General features: G+C 44.6%; 1 protein-coding gene across 4 annotated transcripts in view; it reads left to right on the top strand.

Annotated features, from left to right (window-relative positions):
• The first annotated feature begins 6,170 nt into the window (after positions 1-6,170).
• The window catches only part of LOC142580143 (large ribosomal subunit protein mL53-like), a 56,537-nt gene continuing 43,250 nt past the window's right edge, over positions 6,171-19,457 (top strand). Inside the window, exon 1 of one of the 4 annotated variants that reach the window (XM_075690980.1) lies at positions 6,171-6,474. In XM_075690980.1, the coding sequence (XP_075547095.1) occupies positions 6,464-6,474 (11 nt within the window). In that variant the 5' untranslated portion in view covers positions 6,171-6,463. Of the gene's footprint in view, positions 6,480-19,457 lie in introns of all 4 variants that reach the window. The other 3 variants (XM_075690979.1, XM_075690981.1, XM_075690982.1) reach the window with 3 other exon arrangements.

Below are 19,457 nucleotides of genomic sequence, written 5' to 3'. Positions count from 1 at the left end.
ATCGTTTTATTTTTCATGAAAGTGTATATGTGCTATAAAAACAGTTTCGTGTCAAAAAACCAAAGCGAAATAAACACACCAAGAAGCGACCAACGTGTAGAGAAAAGACAAAACCGATGCGTTCAAGAAAGTAAATATACCAGTTCTAAATGAGCTGAATTAGCAATACGAATGTCTGCAAAAAGAAGAAAGAAGAAAACCAGATTTCAGTGTGTCCTTATTATCTATGAATTCGTAAGCGCCGTTCAACACCAGCCGCTGCCAAGAGGACGTGTTCGAATAGGTGTCCTTTTGCAGCTGTGCAATAATACTATTTCCGTTTTATGACATCTTCAGTCAGAAGGGTTTGGGTGCGAGCTAGTTGGTATGGATCATTCATATTTAAAGCAGTGCCAAAAAACACGGACAAGGAAGAACACAGAACGAGCCCTGACTGCCGACAACACCTTTATTGATGCGTGCACAAATATATACAATTCGCAGTGGGCATAAAGAGAGTCAAAAGAAGAAAGGGAAGGCGAGTCATTGTCGTTCAACTCCTGCTACGCATGCGTCAATAACATTAAACTTGAGCATAGTGACGCATGCGCAGCAGGAGTTGAACGACGATGACTGGCCTTCCCTTTCTTCTTTTACTCTCTTTATGCCCCTTACAAATTGTATATATTTGCGCAGGCTTCAATAAAGGTGTTGTCGACAGTCAGCGCTCGTTCTGTGTCCTTCCTTGTCCGTGTTTTTGGCGCTGTTTTAAATATGAAACATCTTCAGTGGCTTTCTTGATGACCGACGCTGGAATTCTACGGCAGACATCCGTTCTCCTTGCATTGAACTAATCTGACGTCTATCTCAATTACGTAAGCACGATCATTCACATAACCCCAAAGAAAGAAATCAAGAGGAGAGTGGTCAGATGACCTAGCGGGCCAATTCACAGGCCCGTGCCTTCCAATCTATTGTGCATTGAAAGTCGCATCCAGCCAGTTTCGTGCTTGGCTGCTGCTGTGTGCGGGTGCCCCATCTTGCTGATACCACAGAAGCGGAAAATGTGAGGGACTTTGCCAAGAACTCATCCGCCACTACTTCAAGGATTTTGTTGATGTAACACAGTCCAGTGAGTATGTGATCGAAGAAGATGGGACCGATTATAGCACCGGCATAAATTCTGAACCACAATCTGGGCAACTACTGGCACTGGTGCCTATTGCACTTCAGAGAGTGTGGATTGGAGTACCTCCACTAATGTGCATTATGCAAATTTACCTAGGCGTTTCAACAAAAATGGGCTTCATCTGTGCACATGATGTTCCTCAAAAGGTATGGTGACTCATGGGCTTTTGTGAGAAGTCTAAACGATTCTACGGGTCCCTATCTTCCAAGCATTGTTGGTGATTAAGGTGGGACAGGTGAAAGGCTGTCATTTAGAATTCTCCAAACTGACGACTTGCAAATCAGTACCTGGGCAGCCACGTCCCACACGCTAGCATGAGGGTTTGAGGCCATAAATGCTAGAACATCCCTGCATAGGCTAGGACTCAAAGATGGAGTCCTCCGCCGGTTTGTTGAAGCTGCCAGTTTGTCTCAGGTTTTCATAATTTCTCATGATAGTCAATGCATTTGGTCTACCGCCACACTTCCATGAGTCATATACATATTAGCGGTCTTCCGCTTGTTGCCATTTGCAGATGCCAAGGCAAGGATCATGTACACCGAGTGCTCATTAGAGAAACAGATGGCAAATGGGATGGAACAAAACGCACCTTTAAATGTTTGACGTCAATTCACTTTTGTGGTGACAGGTTCTGTAGCAAAAGGAAAAAAAAAAAACATCTGGGCACTTTATCTACGCTAAGACAACAGCTATCACAACTTTTTTCCAGGAAACACCAAACGAGACGTGTTACTTCGACAGGGGTGCGGCAGATAAGGCATTATGTCGACCACAATGTTTTTCTTCATTTCCTTTATTTCGTCCTGGATAACTCAGAGGGAGCATGTTCGAGGGTGCTGCTTTATGATGCAGGTGGGAGCACAGTCACGTGGTATTCTCCATATTTCGTAGGGTTTATTTATCTATCATAATAAATTTGTACGCAATTAGTATGTGGCTGAAAATATTGCAGTTAGGTGTCTCTTGGCTGTGCCTTCATATGCCTCATTGATAATTTGATAATTAGGATAGTACATTAATTACAATGATCTAATTAAACCTCAGTAATGAAAAAATTACTGGCAGCTACTGCAATGTAGTGTAAACTATATGCACTAGGTTTTCATGGAGTAACGCATTGCTCTCTTTATAAATCTTGGTGCATTATAATTAATTGGGACACTCTGTATATATTTACGTTTGCATGTAAGTGACGATGTTCCCATCTGTAATAAATGTTGTAAATTATTAGAAATTTTCTTTTTTTCATGAGTCATTGACATTGCTTACTGTAAAGAGAAGCAATACCAAGACACACAACATTCACATGTATTTCATACGGCGTTGATAAAAGAGTGTGCTGAAGGGGTCACTGAAGTCTATAGGTTTTATTCATGATCAAAAAAGCATGCAAAGCAATTTGAAGCGTCGTGAGCATACAGCAACATATTCATTCTCTAGACATAGGCTATCCATACCGTTAGAAACAATTTATAATTGGCTACCTCCATCTCTTTCAAAAATATGATAAACTTTGTCCTGTGTGTATATTTAAATATATTGCATATGTGCATGGTGTTTACACTGGAAATTTAAAACAATGTTGAAGTGAGAAAGTACGGATGAGGCAGCCACCGCGAGTGCTTCTAATGGGCGTGTCCCTCTATTGTCAGGATTTGCAGAAATAAAGTGACCCGCCGTGGTTGCTTTGTGGCTATGGTGTGGGGCTGCTCAGCTCGAAATCGCGACATCTAATCCCGGCCATGGCAGCCGCATTTCGGTGGGGGCGAAATGTGAAAACACCAACGTACTTAGATTGAGGTACATGCTAAAGAGCCCCCTGTGGTGCAAGTTTCCGGAGTCCCCCACTACAGGGTGCCTCACAATGAGATCGTGGTTTCGGCACATAAATAATCAAAAGTATGAATTAAAAGCCGCTCAAGTCTGCGCCAACAAGGATGCAGTAAGCTATTACCCTCAGTAAAATTTCAAAAGAAAAGGTCGAGGAAAGTGAAAAAAGAAACCTCAAATGATGTGGGTGACAAAGCACTGGTATTGTCACTTTAGGTGTGTGTGTGGGGGAAGGGGGAAGGAGGCTTCGGCATTGCCTGGGGTGGGGGGCTCAGCCCCCCCCCCTTGAAAATCTCCAGAGGGGGCTCGGGCCCCAGGACCCCCCACAGTCGCCGCCTATGCTACTATGTTAAAATGGATGGTATTGTATGTGCATTTCTCAAGTGAATAAATTAAACAAAGTACAAGTAGTTCATTTTCATGGGAAGCAATTGAAGCAATCAATTTTGTGTCCTTCCTTTTTATGGCGAGAGCCTTAGATGCCTATGCTTCGAGGTCCCATTGTGAGGTACAGAAAATATCATGTGACCCAAGGAAGGCCAGAAGCAAACGAAAACATGTCCAGCCATGTATAAGGCATGATTAATGATTATCAAAGTTATCACTATGTGGTACCTGTTTCCAAGTTCCTGTGATGATGTCAAAGGTTATTTCGAATGCACCGCTTCATCACTATCATTATATACATTTCTTTGTTATGTGAATGCACAGCTTGTAGAAAACAGGTAGGTAGAACCATAACGCAGAACGGACCATTTGTTAAAGAACTGGTTTTCTTCAAATGACGATCTATATATAAGATTTTTATCATGAGTGCACGTTTCACCAAACTGGTAGCCCATGACGGTGAGGTGCTCATTGTTTACCAAACTTCTACTGAAAAAAAATATACTTTCGAAGAACTCCCAAGAAATGTATACATATTGTTCTATGATGGCCCTTGAGAGTGCGCTTTATGCCTGAGAGAGTGAATGTTGCAAGTTTACAGAGATGCTGAGTGCATAATTGAATCATAGTGTCCGTAATTATGTATGTTGATGCTAGTTTTTCATGATAGATATACAATGGAACAAAACTGCTTAATAGCTAGTGCTGCGGGTAGCTGAACAGTGAAATGTACATTATTGCAGGGACCTGACCTTTAGTCAAAGTGGTGACCATAGTGGTCAAAGCTTTCTTATTATTTGTACTAATGCAATGTGAAGATGGGGATCATGATCCTGGCAACGAAAAATGAAAATCAATGATGACAGCGGTCGTTGTCAGCTTAAAGAACTGGGTGGACAGACAGACATGGGAAACCAGCACTGAAGTGGTGTCGGAGCAAAGCTGGAACTTATGGCTGAGCCAAGTAACTTATAAGGGCTGTGGCGCACACGATAGCTGTGCACTGGTATGATATACTAGAAATCATCAAGCAGTTTCTGCCACATGGTGTTAGCACATGCTGCCTGCACTAATAGATCTCCCACCGAGCTCCTACATCTATACGAATACACAGCTACAAAATGCATGCCCAGATGCAGAATCCGTCCAGTAAAGGGAACAAATTCGCCAGTAGCTTAATATGACGTTGACCGACACCTACAGAAGTCCCTTAATCGTTTAAATAATTAGGTGAGCATGACTTGGTTCGACAGGCAAGGTTCTGACTGGTGTTGTATAAGTAGCGGGTCGCTTTTTAAGTCGCGACGATAGATTGGATTTCTTAGAAGCACTGCTCCAGGAGGGCACGTGCAACCGGCTAATGGAGGCCTCAGGAGAGGACATGAGGTTATAATAAAGCAGGCGGCGCAGGATCGCCAGGGCGCACCCAAGGGGTAGTGGGCAGATCAAAGCTGGAAACAAGGTGACCCGTAGATTGGAGTGGCGGAGGCCTAAGCGTGCTGGACTTAAAATAAATATTACGTCCAGCCGCCAGCTTGTGACGCTAAAACTTCTGCAACAGCAGTCAGAAGTGTGGCGTTTGACATACTAAGGCAACAGCGGTAGCGGACGAGACACAGAAACGTGAAAAACAGACCCCACGCTACTAGTTAGTGGTATTTTAAAGTTTAAATTATGGCAACTGAATAACGCGCAATTGAGCCCGCTCGAAGCGTTCGACGCATGGGAAAATTCGCGAGGACGGCAGGAAATACCAGTGTGACAGGGGTAGAAGCAAGGAACGAAAACGCACACACAGGGCAAAGTGTGAAGATGATAAATATTTTGCTATATATGTGATATATGCTATATCCATCAAGTGACTATTGCCATGCACTACTCTTCAAAGGCCGCAATGCTTTCGCAATGCAATTGTTGACAGTGTGCGCTGTGTGTGTATCTTGTGTTCCGGCGCACTGCTGATCGCGATCACGCCCGATCCTGACCGAATTTCGCGGACGTGATTGCCTCCTTTGGACAAAATGAGCGAGAGACCCAATCGCAGTCGAGAATTTCGATCCGGATCGGTGCCGATCGCTATCGGAAGTATACGTACGACACTGGTAGTGACAGGGCAACGCCATATCATACTCGCCTTCACGGGAGACCACTGACCAAACGACAACAATCGTTTGCGCCAGTGCACTGCGCCAGCAAACCCAAGGAAACGCAGGAGGAAAACTTGTAGGCGACGCAGGGCTTCGTCAAGAAAGGAGACATTGATTTGAAGGATCGCCAGCCGACACACGGCAAAATGCGCGCCTAGGGACAAACGCGTACGAAACAAGCAAATCGGCTTCTCCTCCGTAGTACCTAGGCAAAGGGAGAAATTTCAGGCGCAAACGCCCCCAGATTTTCTCTCTCGCACCCGCTGAAATGACTGGCCAATCACGAGAACTGGCGTTTCCTCTAATGACCGTCTCGTTTCTAGGCACTATATCGAACGTCAACGGCCAGGAAACACATCGATACCAATAGGCTGTCGGTGGTTAATCAAGTACAAAAACATTGACGCTATGACTAAAAAGCAGCTTCAACAAAAAAATTTAAAGAAAATCAACTGCCTATTTGCCTGAGGTAAAAAAAAAACATCCTTAGACACCTCGATTGTTTATGTCAATGGTTTGTGTACCGTAAAAAATTCAGCATGTTCAGCGCCCCTAGCAGAAAAAGCACCAATTAAAGTATTCGACCAAATTACAGTAGCTCCACTTACGCGCTTACGCTGAAACACGCCTCGATTGATTTTTCGCCCTCTGTGGCCATTTTGGCCATTTGTTGAACTTGAGAGTGTGCGGGGCCTGGTGATTCCGTCTGTACATTAAAAAAGAAAAAAAAGCTGAGGCATTTTTTTGACCGTTGGGTGAGCGCAAAGCACCATTGGCTGTTTTTTCTTCTTCTTCGTAGCCGTCCATGCTTGTTTTGCCATCATGTCCACCGCCGTAAGGGTTCTGCGGCAGGCCGTCGGTCAAGCAGCAAAAGCATTGCACCTGGAGCCCTTCAAGAGAGTGACGGTCAGAATTGACCCGTTTCACAGCAATGCGACTCCGGTGAGGTGGGTCACTACAGCTCGCGACCGGCTGCGCGCGATCCTGAGGCGTGCGTTGCGAATTGCATGCTCACGAAGGCCGCATGGAGCGGCCGAAGTGGCCATATTAGACGCACCCATATGCCGGGTTTTCGACGCAGGATCGGATAGTTAATTCAGTGCCTGCCAAACATATCACTCCACCTGTGCAATCTAGACCACCCTCCCCGGAGTTGCAGTTGGCGTTAGGCTCCCTCCTGCGTTATTCGAAATGTCATTTTTTTGATAAAGCGCTGGGAATACTGTGACAAGTGATGACTGTTGTGCTGCCTTAAACGTCGCTTTTGCGAAATCGTTTTGTGATTGTTCTTTTGATGTGGCCCCAGAAGTGCTTAAGCGTGATTTTTTCCCCAGTGGACCCCATTGTCGCGGGTTTCACAGGTACTGTGACGTTAATACAGGGCCTCAAGTTATCGTCTAGTTGCGGTGTTGGCCACATTAATTCAAAGTTTTTGAAAAATACTGCTGTTTATTCCAGCGTATACTTGGCGCACCTTTTCACCCAGTCTGTTGAACACTCCACAATGCCGGCTGATTGCAAGGTAGCGAGAGTGGTTCCACTCTTCAAATAAGGTAATGCGAATTCTCTTAACTGCAGGCCTGTGTCATTATCAAGCATTCCCTGTAAACTTCTAGAGCACATTATATATTCTAATCTCATTTCTTTTCTTGAAAGCAACTCTTTCTTCAGGTCTTGTCAGCATGGTTTTCGAAGGAATTTTTCTTGCGTGACTCAACTCTTTCACTAATATCTTAGCATCGTCTTTACATAGTGGTTTGCTAACCGAATGTATCTTTCTACTGCTTTGCTAAAACTTTTGATAAGGTGTCACATCAATTACTCCTTAAAATTAGTTCTCTGAATCCCTGATCTTTTCAAATAAATTTAATGTTGCTTGACTAACTGCTCTCAATTTGTATCAGCTAACAACTCGTTATCACCATGTGCGGTAACACCTGGTGTTCCCCAAGGATCTGTTTTGGGGCCTTTACTCTTTCTAATTCCCTAATTCTAATGACCCTCCGATTGGAATGAACCCTTCCCTTAAGCTTTTTGCTGATGACTGTGTTCATTTTCGTGCAATAAATGACCATAATGATAGTTGCGCCCCTCTGATCTTGATAACGTGTTGAATTGGTGTGAGCGATAGTGTATGATTCTTGACCCGTCTAAGTGTAAAGCTGTGTCCATCTCATGCCAATCTAATCCGTCCAGAATGTTCGATTACAAGATAATGGAGTTTCACTAGAGAGTGAACTATCTTATAGATATCTTGGTGTTCACATTGCTAACTTATCCTGGCCCATGCACATTGAATATGACACTAACAATGTGAACCGCGCCCTTGGCTACATGTGCAGAAACTTCTTTCAGGCTCCACCCCATCTGAAGTTACTTTTGTATCAAACACTAATATGGCCTAAGCTAGAATATGCATTATCCATATGGGATCCCGTACAACTCACTTTAATTGAGGCTATAGAATCTGTTCAGAATTGCTCAGCTCGCTTCATCCTTTCAAATTATCCTCGCATAGCTAGTGTTTTTTTAATGAAATGAAAACTTCGTTCAGCTAATCTTGGAGTTCGCAGAAAAATTGCATGCCTTAGTCTTTTCCACAGCATTTTCTTTCATGACCAGACCCAGACACTAAAAACATGAATTTTTTTCTTCAATCCCGTCATATATGTCGTCACGTGTTGATCATCTGCATAAAGTTGATCATCCCTAGCTGCAGAATGAATGTGCTTTTTAAGTCTTTCTTAGCTAAGACTAGCACAGAGTGGAACCACCTTCCACCTCTTAACACTCCATCCTTCAAGACAGCCATCACCAAGCATATCGTTAAACAGGCATTTGCATTATGATTTTCGATTTGTACTTGTACTTTCTTTTTTTTCACCCACTCCCTCTGTAATGCCCCTGTTGGCCCTAAGGATATTGTAATAAATAAATAAATTGGTGTGTTCATGCATTTATTCGCTCAAATGTCAAAATATCCAGCTGCCCACTGTTGCGATGTAAGTTCAGATTCGGTTTTGTTTTTGTTTCTTTCCCCAGAGAAGTGTTGTTTCAGCTGGAAAAGAACTAAGAAGCTTACCAGCAAGTATACAACCTTTATGATGAGCAACATGGCAACAAGGAACATCAAGGAGAAAATCAGAGAGGTTAAGATAATCTCATGGGTGGCGGAAATAGAAAAGAAACCTGTTATGAGTAACTACTTGAGAGGAAACGAACGAAATCGGGAAAGAAACAATTTATGATAACTCAAAGGGAAGCTCTTTACTTTTTGAAGCGAGATCAGGAAGAAGAAGCATGTGGTTGCTGTGGGAAAGCTAGGGAAACAATGGAGCACGTTTTATTAGAATGTGAAGATATCTGCAGAGCAGTCGATTTAGGCACCTCTGGCCTTCTTGAAGCCCTTGGCTTCAGCAAGAGCAGGGGGAGAGTAAACATGCCTGCTATAGAGATTAATTAGAGATGAAGGCATACGAAAACAAAGTTCACAGTAGGGGTTCAGAAAGTTCTATCTTTTTTTTTTTTCCTTCTTTAGCATAGGTAGGACATTAGGCAATAAAATAAGAGCTTGGTTGCGCAACCCACCACCCCGTTGTGAAGGGGATGCTCATAGTACCCATATATTTGTAAGAATGACTGAGGAATATGGAATAAAGTAAATGGGCTGGAAAAGTGTTCAGATATTTGTACAGGAAATACATTGACTCACAGTGAAGGCAAAGAACTGGGAAGCTTACCAGCAAGTACGTTACCGGTATAGTGAGCAACATGGCAACAAAGAACAAGCAGAAAGTCAAGCTGAGAAGACAATCTCATGGGTAGCGGCAATGGAAAAGAAACCTGCTTATGAGTAACCACATAAGAGGAAAAAACAAAATCGGGGAAAGAAACAGTTTATGGTAACTCAAATTGAAGCTCTTCTCGAAGCAAGAACAAGATGCCTTAGAACACACGCTTATAAAGCGAGATACAAGGAAGAAGCATGTGTTTGCTGCGGTAAAGCTAGGGAAATGATAGAGAATGATGTGAAGACATCTGCCTAGCGGTCGATTTAGGCACCTCTGGCCTCCTTGAAGCTCTTGAGTTCAGCGGGAGCAGTGGGAAAGCAAACATGTTCACAATAGAGATTAGTAACAGGCGACTGGAAGATTGATGGAAGAAATGTAGGGTAGCGACAATGGAGGCGTACAAAAGCAATGTTCCCAATAGGGGCCCAGAAAGAGTGGTGATCAGAATTATGTGCGTTTTTTTTTCTTCCTTTCTTTCTTTTTTTAACATAGGTAGGACATTAGGCAATTAAAAACAAGTACTTGGTGGTGCAACCCACCACCCCATTACAAAGGGGACGCTCATATAATCCTCCATTCACTTCTATAGGAGTTTATAAGTGTGAATTGCTGTGCTGCAGTGTAGTCCACTTATAACGATATCTAGAACGAAAAAACCGACCATTACAACTGATGATCGCTATATCTGGACTGCCGTAGAAAAAGACTGCCGAACATACCTTCGTAGCTTCGAAACCAAATTTGCCACTTACGATAAACTGGCGATGCAGAAAGTAGGTTGTGAAAAATGAAACGTTTATTTATACCTCTAAGCAGCATGTCAAATGTTAGGTGCGCTGAAATAGTCTGCACTTGCGTTTGCGGAAGTTTCAGGTTCGCAACCGCGGTCTGCATCTCGTTCAGCAGCTGTGCAAACATACTTGAGCGTGCCCGAAATCAATGAGCGATTCTACCGACAGTGCACTTTGCGTGAACGTTGGGGTTGGTGTCAAAGACGGGCCGCTGTCAATCTCGTCATCGCTGCCGCTGCTGTTGTCTCCTCCGTCGCACCAAGTCGCCGTCTGTGTCGCGACAACGATCGCCCTGTTGGAGATTCTTCTCTGAACGAGGTAGCGCTATTTGTGCTCAGAAACTCCTCCATCGAAGCAACGCCTATTTTATTGCCCGTAGCAACGTGCTCCCAGAGTTCGGTAATGTCAGCGGCTGCTACCGTGTTGGTTTCACACGTGGGGGGTTTCAGCCGCGCGCACTAAGCCAGCCGTTTCCATTGATCGACATGGTCAGTGGCTCTAGCCTTCATGATCGCGGCGCTCGCGGTTTTCAGGATCGTCGATAACATCGACTACGCGAGTCTTGCAAAATTTGCAGCTTCGTGCCACGCGACAAATCTTCGCACTTTGTTGACGCATCGACGGCTGCTTTCGTGGTGCATGTCGAGAGGGAGATCTGTGGGAGATTGTAGAAAGAGAGCTCGTTTTTTAATTTATTATGGATGTACGCCGGCGATGCAATGGATGGATGGATGGATGTTATGAGCGTCCCATTTGGAACGGGGCGGTGGGTTGCACCACCAAGCTCTTGCTACTATGCTGCCTAATATCCTACCTAGGTTAGCCAATGAAAAAAGAGGAAAAAAAACATTATGAACTACCACGTCCAAATTTTCTGATCCCCTATTGCGAACTGTGCCTTTGTGCGTCTCCATCTTTTGTCGTTTCCCTACTTTTCTTCCACCAATCCTCCAATCGCCTCTTACTAATGTCTATTGCGGACCTGTTTGCTTTACCACTGCTCCCGCTGAACCCAAGGGCTTCAAGGAGGCCAGTGGTGCCTAAATTGACCGCTGGATAGACATCTTCACATTCTAATAAAATATGCTCCGTCGTTTCCCTAGCTTTACTGCAGCAAGCACACGCTTCTTCTTCCTTCTTATATCTCGCTTTATAGGTGTGTGTTCTAAGGCATCCTGATCTCACTTCGAAAAGTAATGAGCTTCCCTTTGAGTTATCATATATGGTTTCTTTCCTGATTTCGTTTTTTCCTCTTAAGTAGTTACTCATAGCAGGTTTCTTTTCCATTGCCGCCACCCATGAGATTAATTCAGCCTCTCTGACTTTCCGCTTGACATTCTTTGTTGCTGTGTTGCCCACCCCACAGGCTGCATACGTTTTCCTGTGTATCTGCTTCCTGGGGCGCGATCAGAGATGGTTGTTCGGCGCGTTCGTTCGGTTACCGGCGCGCTCTATTGGCCTACTCCGCGCAGATGTCGCCAGCCACGGGGCGCGGCCATTTCTTCGGTGACGTCAAAATGACGACACGCTCCTGTCAATCATCCTCCCACCGAGCATTTCGTCTGCTAGGCGCCGAACCCGACGGGAGCTGGGACGCTTGGAGCGATCATACGGCTTCGCCTGGCGCGTCTGGTGGATTGGATTGGATCCAACAGGCGGCCTTTTCGGCTGCGGAATGGCATGTTTGAATCCAATCCATAGTTTAATTCGAGAAAATGGCGCTTCCTTTGGGAACTTAGGTTGTAGCGCTGGCGTTTCTAGAGGAAGGAGGAGAGCGGGTGGCGGTTCGAAACGTGTTTGAAGAAATGGCAGAAAGTGAATTCCGGCGTCGTTTTTGTTTCTCGAAACAAATAATTCGTTGGTTGTACAGAGAAATCGACAACATCAACGGTGCCAGCGAGCCACTGGAATGTTGTCGCTGCCTCTTGAAAAGTGCGCCACTCTTCCAGTCGTTTTTTTTTCTTTTTTCTTCTCGCTGTGCGCGACGCCACCTAGGGACGATGCAAAGACTAATAGTTTTAAATTGCAGTAGTCACGCGTACTACTATTTGAAAACGTGTTTGCGCTTGAGAAGAAAAAATACATTTTTTTAGATAAAGATGTAATTCATTTGGAAGACGAGAAACATTTAGTTTTGTAGTATACTGTTTGCAAGCAGATGACAAACGACGGAAGTAAACTACCGGGGAGGTCACCGCTTCCTGATTGGCTGCTCTCTTCGCCCCGCTGTCACAAATTTTGCACACTGCAACTTTGTGACATTGCAGCAACTGAACAGAACGCGTCTCGAACAAGATATCTCCGATCGCGCCCCTGTTTTAGCAGCGCTACCTGGCGTCCACCTAGGTAAGTTCCATGCGCTGCCGCTCCTCATTTTCGAACCACTGCGGAAGGTACAGTTTCCCTTCTCTAAAGCTGTTCTTTATTCTATGGCCATTCTGAAGCTCTCCCAAAATGCCATTATTCTCTGCCCATGCTTGAAGCTTTAATTTGATTGCCTGCATCGCTTGCCTGGATATTACCGATGTAATGGTCAACGGTCTATACGAGTGAATTCTGTCTTTCTCCCCCTTACCTTTATAAATTAAATTCATTCTACTTTGTCGCCAACTGTCTGGTATTCGTCTATCTTTTAAAGTTTTTTCCACTGCTTTCACCAGAGCTTCCTTACTTTTTGGTCCCAGTTCATTTATCAGCCTAACGGGAACCTCGTCTAGCCCTGTGACTGTGCGCTTAGGAATTTTCTCTTCCACTTTCTTCCAGTCTAAATTTGTCAGCACCAGCTCCTTTTCCACTTGGGTCTCTTTCATGCTCTTTTTTTCTTGAAGTATAACCTCGTCCTTGCCTTGGAAAGATTCGGCTGTTACTTTTTAGATGTAATTTATTGCCGCTTCTCCTTCCAGTCTGTTTTCATCTTCGTCTAGGATATGTTGTTGTATTGTTGTTGACTTCCTGCCTAATAATTTTATGTGATTCCAAAATATTCTAGGTGTGGCCTTCTTTTTCTCACGTATTTCTGACAACCAACATTCACTTTCACCTTTTAATTTTGCTTGCACCAGTATTTGAACCATAGACTTTTTCTCCTGGTATATTTCCAATTTACTGGTTACTTCATCCTGTGGCAACTGCGCCTTCTTTGCCTGCCTGTGCTCTCGAGATGCTTTCTGTCGTTCGGCGATCGCTTCTCGTATCTCCTTGTTCCACCAGCTTTTCGGTTTCTTTTTTCCTTTCCAACGAACATGTTTCTCTTTCCGTATTTCTGTCGTTATTACACTTAGAAGCTCACCATATTCCCACTCCTTACTTGGCCACTTGCCCAGTTCTTCCGCAACTCTGGTGACTATATTTGCTATTTGTTCAGCGTTCAAATTTGGACTGGCCATTGTGCTTTCCTTGCTCTCTTTCTCAACTACATATCCCATTTTCAAAATGATGCGTTTATGGTCACTCCCTATGCTGCTAAACCCTTCCGCATCGATGACCATTTCTCTCAACTTATCATGAATTCCTTCTGTCATCAGACAGTAATCAGTGGTCAATTGCCAGTTTCCCACTTCCCATGTGATCTGTCCTTCACACTTAGGCCCTGTATTCACGATCACGAGGTTATGTTGCTCGCAAAGGTCTAGCATTGACTTCCCGTTATTGTCGGTATAGCCATCTAAATCCTGTATGTGGGCATTCATGTCACCTACTAGGACAATCTCAGCACCATTCCCGAAACCCTTAATATCAGCGCTTATGCATTCCACTAACTCTTTATTCTTCTCTCTGCAATTTTTTCCGTTCCACAAATATGTAACTTCCAGCCAAGTTTCTTTCCCACTCATTGTACCTGATAACCAAAGATGCTCTTGACATTGTGAATTTACTCTTTTCCATTTGGCTCCCTGGTGGATGAGCATTCCGACTCCCCCTCCCTTTCTTTCCGACTTAGTTCTGTTGCACCCTTCCCAAACATAATTCTCAATAACTGGCGGCTGTTCTGAGTCTCTAAGGTGCGTTTCTGTAACCGCATACACCCCTATTTGTTCTCTATGTAACTGCTCCTCAATCTCTGCCCACTTTTCCTTTCTTCTGCCGCCCTGCATGTTTATGTAGCTTATTTCATGGCGAGCTCTTGTTCTTGCTTTCCTCCTTTTTCTGTTATCGACGGCGATGCTCTTCTGATGTTCCCCTAGGGGACCTTCTTCATTACTACCTACTCTGACCTCCTGAGCACCCGCGGGCCCCCTAAAAAAGCAACAGCGCGACCCCCAAGTCGCCAGCCCACTTCTCGTGCTAGCCTGTAATTGAAGTGGATCCCATCTCGTTTAAAACCACCACAACTTCTCACTTCCCTGTTTACTTCGACAACCTCGAAGCCCTTCTCTCGGCTCATTTTCCATATTGCCTCATTAGCAGCCATTACGACTCTTTGTACGTGACTGTCACGCACAGGCACCTCCGGCACCGTGCACACCATGATCTGCACCTGAGGGGATAGCTCGCGCAAGTCATCCACTCCCTTCGCCAAGCGCGGCTAGTCCTGGCCCTTTCCTGTTTAGGACGTCATTTAGCCCACCTGCTACTACGACAAGGTTGCGCACGTGGGCATTTTCCGTGAGCTTTTCTTTTGTTCGCTCCATGACAGAACTCAGAGTCCGCCCTGGAAATGTCCCTACCACCACTCTTTTGTCGCGTTTCACCCTCTCCACAATTGCTTTTGAGCACCCAGCCATGTTTGAGTCGCCAGCGATAATCACCCTTTCACTCTCTCCTACCTCTCCCTGCTTCCCTGTGTCCTTTTCCGCGTGATTCGGACTCGACAAAGGGCATTGTCCCCTGGGCTCCTGCTTTTTCCGCGTGGCGGCCTCAAGGTAGGTGCCGCTCTTTCCAGCTTCCTGTGGCTGCAGCGTCGCCTCACTCGGGGCGTGTTGAGCTGCTTCGCTATAGCTACGCCGATTCGCCGGCGGCGAGCCAGTGACCGCTTGCTTTGGCTCCCTGCCTCCCACTTCGCCTGTAGGGTCTACTCTACTTTCTGAGTTTTTGCCACCGCTTTGGTGTCCTGACCCGACATTCTCCGCTGCCCGCGTCTCAAGCGCGTCGAGCCGCTTTTTCAGTTCGGCGCTCCTTTCTTTCTCTTCCTCAAGCTCGGCCACAGTCCTTACTAACTGCGCGGCCTGGGCCGCCTCCACCTTGACGAAATTTTCAACTTTCGCCTGCAGTGCTACCCGCATCTCCTGCTCCTCCCTCAGGTTTGCCTTAAGCTCTTCGAACTTAGCCGCCCAATTCCCTTCCAGTTTTTAGACGGCTTCCCTGACGCCCTCGCACGACCTGCACGTGAAGCTAGACCCCTCTGCGTCTGCTAAATTCTGGAATTTAGTCTCGTCGAGGAAGCACCATCGCAGGCACTCGTCGCACTGCACTTGCTCCCCGTCCCCTGCGGCCTTCACATTCTTTGATTTCATCACTAGGCCTGCGTCCCTAGGCCCAACGAGCAAGTTCGCCAAATCACTCACGCAAAGCCGACCTCGACCGCTATCCCAAACAAAAATAAAGAATTATCACTCCCTACTCCATGTAAGAATCCGAAGAGCTAGCTGAAAGAATTAAATAAGCCTATCAAATAGGTCCCTCCTACCACCTAGGCCTAAGGGGGGAGCCGCCGTTTGGCCTAGGTGGTAGGCAGCTGGCGCCATCTTGTGGCACACTGCGCCAACTTGCGATGCTTTCCATGGCTTTCGCAATGGGCGCGCTGGCGGGATGTGCTGTGTGGTAATGACGGCTGATACGAACTCGCGTAGGCAAACTTTTTGCCTGTCTCGGTTAAGGGGAACTTAGCTACGCAAATTTAACGATTATTCTGCATGGAAAACGCCGCCTCAAAGGCAGAATTTCGATTGTTATATTCGATATGAAGTAAACGTTTTTTATTTTTTTTGTCATAGCCCTAATGCAGAAGTTGATACTCTGAAGTCGACTCATGATTAAAACCGATATAATGTTATATGTGGTGTCGCTATAAGTGAACTGCACTGTAGTCGGTTTATGTTTTAAGCGATAAAGGAAACTAGCTAGAATCAAGGCTGTGTTCCAATACTCGCTGTAAATGGCTGAGTGGACAGCGGCCATCTTAAGTCTCCTGGAAGTAGACAGTTTCATGAACACAAACTTCGATTTTTTGTTTACTACAGTAAAGCTGACTATGGCTACCCTCCGGAAAAATCATGGTGGTGAACAGAAAATGCCTTACAGCAAAGCCAGCTTTCTGACAGCTCTGTAGCGCTTAATTTAATGTAGGTATCTTGGAATAGTGAAATTGGCCGCTATGACGACTCTATCATTACACCGAGTTTCATTTACTTGTCATAATTAGTTTATAGTGAAGTTTTAAATGTTGCAGAATTCCCATCTGCTGTCAATACATGGGAATCTATGGAGGGAGTGTGATTACAGGAAACGGCTGTAACTCTTGTTTTGTCGAAACTATCCTGAAACAAATTATATTAAAATTAGCTGCCAAGACGACTCTACGCTCAGTTCCATTTACTTTTGATAATTACATAGTCCATAGTGAAGTTGTAAATATTGTGGAATTCCTATCTGCTGTCAATACATGGGCTTTTGTGAGAGGGAAACGAACAGCCCCATGTTTGTCCGCTAGAATAAAACTAATCCTCCAAAGTTTCATTCAGCGAATAACTAGGAAGTACGCTCAATTGTGAAGTACTAACAAACGTGTTTTGTTTCGTGCACTCCATTGGACTGTGCCTTGGTCAACGCATATCGTCGCTCGCGTTGAGGCTCAGTTTAATGGATACCCACATCTAGACAAGACCTGTGTCTTTAAAGCGGCATCGTAAAAGGCCTTCGGCGGTAGCTCTGTGTATGTATGACATAGTGCGTGCCTGATAAGACGACCAAGGGCTATCTTGGTACCAATTCACTCCACCGTTCGCTATGGGAAGGCCATGCGGGATCCATACGGCTGAAGAGCAGCATCTTACCGATGAGTGACGTGAGAGCAGCGGTGGGAGGCGGCCCACAGACGTCGACATTTTGGTGGCTTTTTTCCACCGAAGACAGGCCTTTCATCGTAGTGGCCGACTTCAATGTCGACGTGTCGTGGCCCGATGGCAAGTGGCTGTGGTCCTTTGCGCTTGAACAGTTTGGTCTGCAGTGTTACACAGTGACCTCAAAGTGCCCATGACAATGCGTCAATGATCGTGTATAGGTTTGACACTAGCCAAGCATCTAACCAGCATCGTCACAGAGCCATTGGTGGTGTGTCACAGCGACCACAAGACCATCATCACTTGTGTAGCAAGCGAAAAGAAACAATGCAATAAATGAGTGTGTATTTTTTTGTATTTCGCATAAATAACATATACATAATTATATTTATAGTTACATACCAACAAAACTCTATACCAACATAATTTATGCCACTTTAGCAGCTTCACTGGTCGACCACAATCACAGGGTGGAATCGATCCTCAATTTCTTTTATTTAGCAAAATTTGAATTTCTGTTAATTTACGTGTTTATTAATTATTTTACATAATTCAAATTAAATTGATTAAAATGTGTTTCTTTCTAGTTTGCTCTCCTTTCAAAAACATCTTTTGCTGTAACCGTTTTCCGTTTAACCGCTGGCTTCTTGACCAGTCCCCCATAGTGGGTACGCGCCATCTGAGCAAGCATCGAAGTCAAAACGAGGTGGTGTCTGAGCTGGACACTCGGAAACTTGACGGGAAGGTCATTTGCGCACAAGAAAATGTAGACACTTTCCTATGCTCTTAATGTAAGTCACATTGTGTTTTTCATAGGTTCACAGCCTCAGTGACTTAAAATGCAGAAATATTGTGTGCTTTTCTCAAGTTTCTTTTGTTGCTGCGAGGGGACGTTACGTCGCAGAAGCGACAGGTAGAAACGCGTTCGATTACTTGTTCTCAAAGCTGTCTCGGCTTTCTTCTTAGCTGTCTACATGGACTGTTACCGATGCTGGCCAGGATTGGAACGCAGGAATAGAAGGAGGCACACACACACAGTCGCCTGTGTGTGTGTCTCTAGGTGTTCTGTGGTTTCTCTCATTAGGCTTGGACGTGTTTGAAATGAGAAGTGATCTTGAAAACTCATCCAAGTTATCCGTAATACTCTGTCATCGAAGCGGCTGGAGACTAAGCGAAAGCCCTTTATAGAGTCAATTGCTACAAATGAGGTGAATTCTTCAAAAACATAGCCAAATTCAGTTCGCAGCAGGTGGCCGGGACCGCCGCCATGTTTTATGTAAACCACGCAAAGACAGTATATGAGAAATAGTGTGCATACGCTAAACGGTATGGGTCCTTTAGCATTCTGCGCATGCGCATTTCAGTCCTGCTATTCTGCTAAGCTGGGTAAAATTGTCTAGTGTTGCCCTCAGGTGCGCGCTAATTGGCTGGTTCAGCACTACGTCACGCTAAGGCGATAGTATCGCCAATGTGATAGTCACAATATGTTCCCAGTTGCGGTTTGCCACATTGTGACCAGCATAGTTGCATTCGCGGCTGCTGGCTGGCCTAAATGGCACTACCTCTTGAGGATGGCACGTGTCGTTTTCTACGGATGATGGCTGTTATTTTTTGTCCAGCGGCCGTGTTCCAGCTTTGATCCCCCCACTTCATTATATCCTCAGCTCCTCTCCAGAGGCCTCTGATTGACATAACATGGTTGTACTTCTAATATATATATATATATATATATATATATATATATATATATATGTATGGGCATGTTCAGATAAGAATGGTAATCGAGGCCCCATGACCATTTTTTGTTTTCAATTAAACTTATATGTGATAGGTAAATGTGTCCACACAAAGGAATGAACCTTAGTTTTCCAAAACTTCGTAGTTTTCTTGGAAAAAATCATATGTCACAAGAGGTGGAGAATGTCGTTTTTGCCACTTCGCAAATTTGCAAGTTTGGAGCCTCACTGCATTCACAATAAATTTTTTCCGCACATAAGTATTTTTTCGTTACCTCTTTAAAACATTTTCTTGCTGTGTCAATCTTCTAAATAAAACATAGCAAACTTCGCTTCCGGAGCTATGCGATGCAAAAAAGGCACTTTTCAGGGCAGCCTTAGGGCAAGATGCGTAAAGATCTCCTCACTGAATCTTTTTCTCAATATTTTTCAGCTACTTTTACTCACTTTAGGCAAGTTTTGTAGCTCTACACTTGACAGATATTTTTCAGTATGGCCTCAAAATTGGCCGAAGTTAAAAAACGTAAAAAAAGTGACAACTTTGACTTGGACTTAAAAATAAACATCATCATCGAATTTCATTAAAATTTGTCTGAATAATCCTCAATA

Source organism: Dermacentor variabilis, chromosome 4 (genome assembly GCF_050947875.1).
Source record: "Dermacentor variabilis isolate Ectoservices chromosome 4, ASM5094787v1, whole genome shotgun sequence".
Taxonomy (NCBI): Eukaryota; Metazoa; Arthropoda; class Arachnida; order Ixodida; family Ixodidae; genus Dermacentor; species Dermacentor variabilis.
The sequence above is the reverse complement of the archived record's forward strand: the minus strand, read 5'-3'. Positions and strand labels throughout refer to the sequence as shown.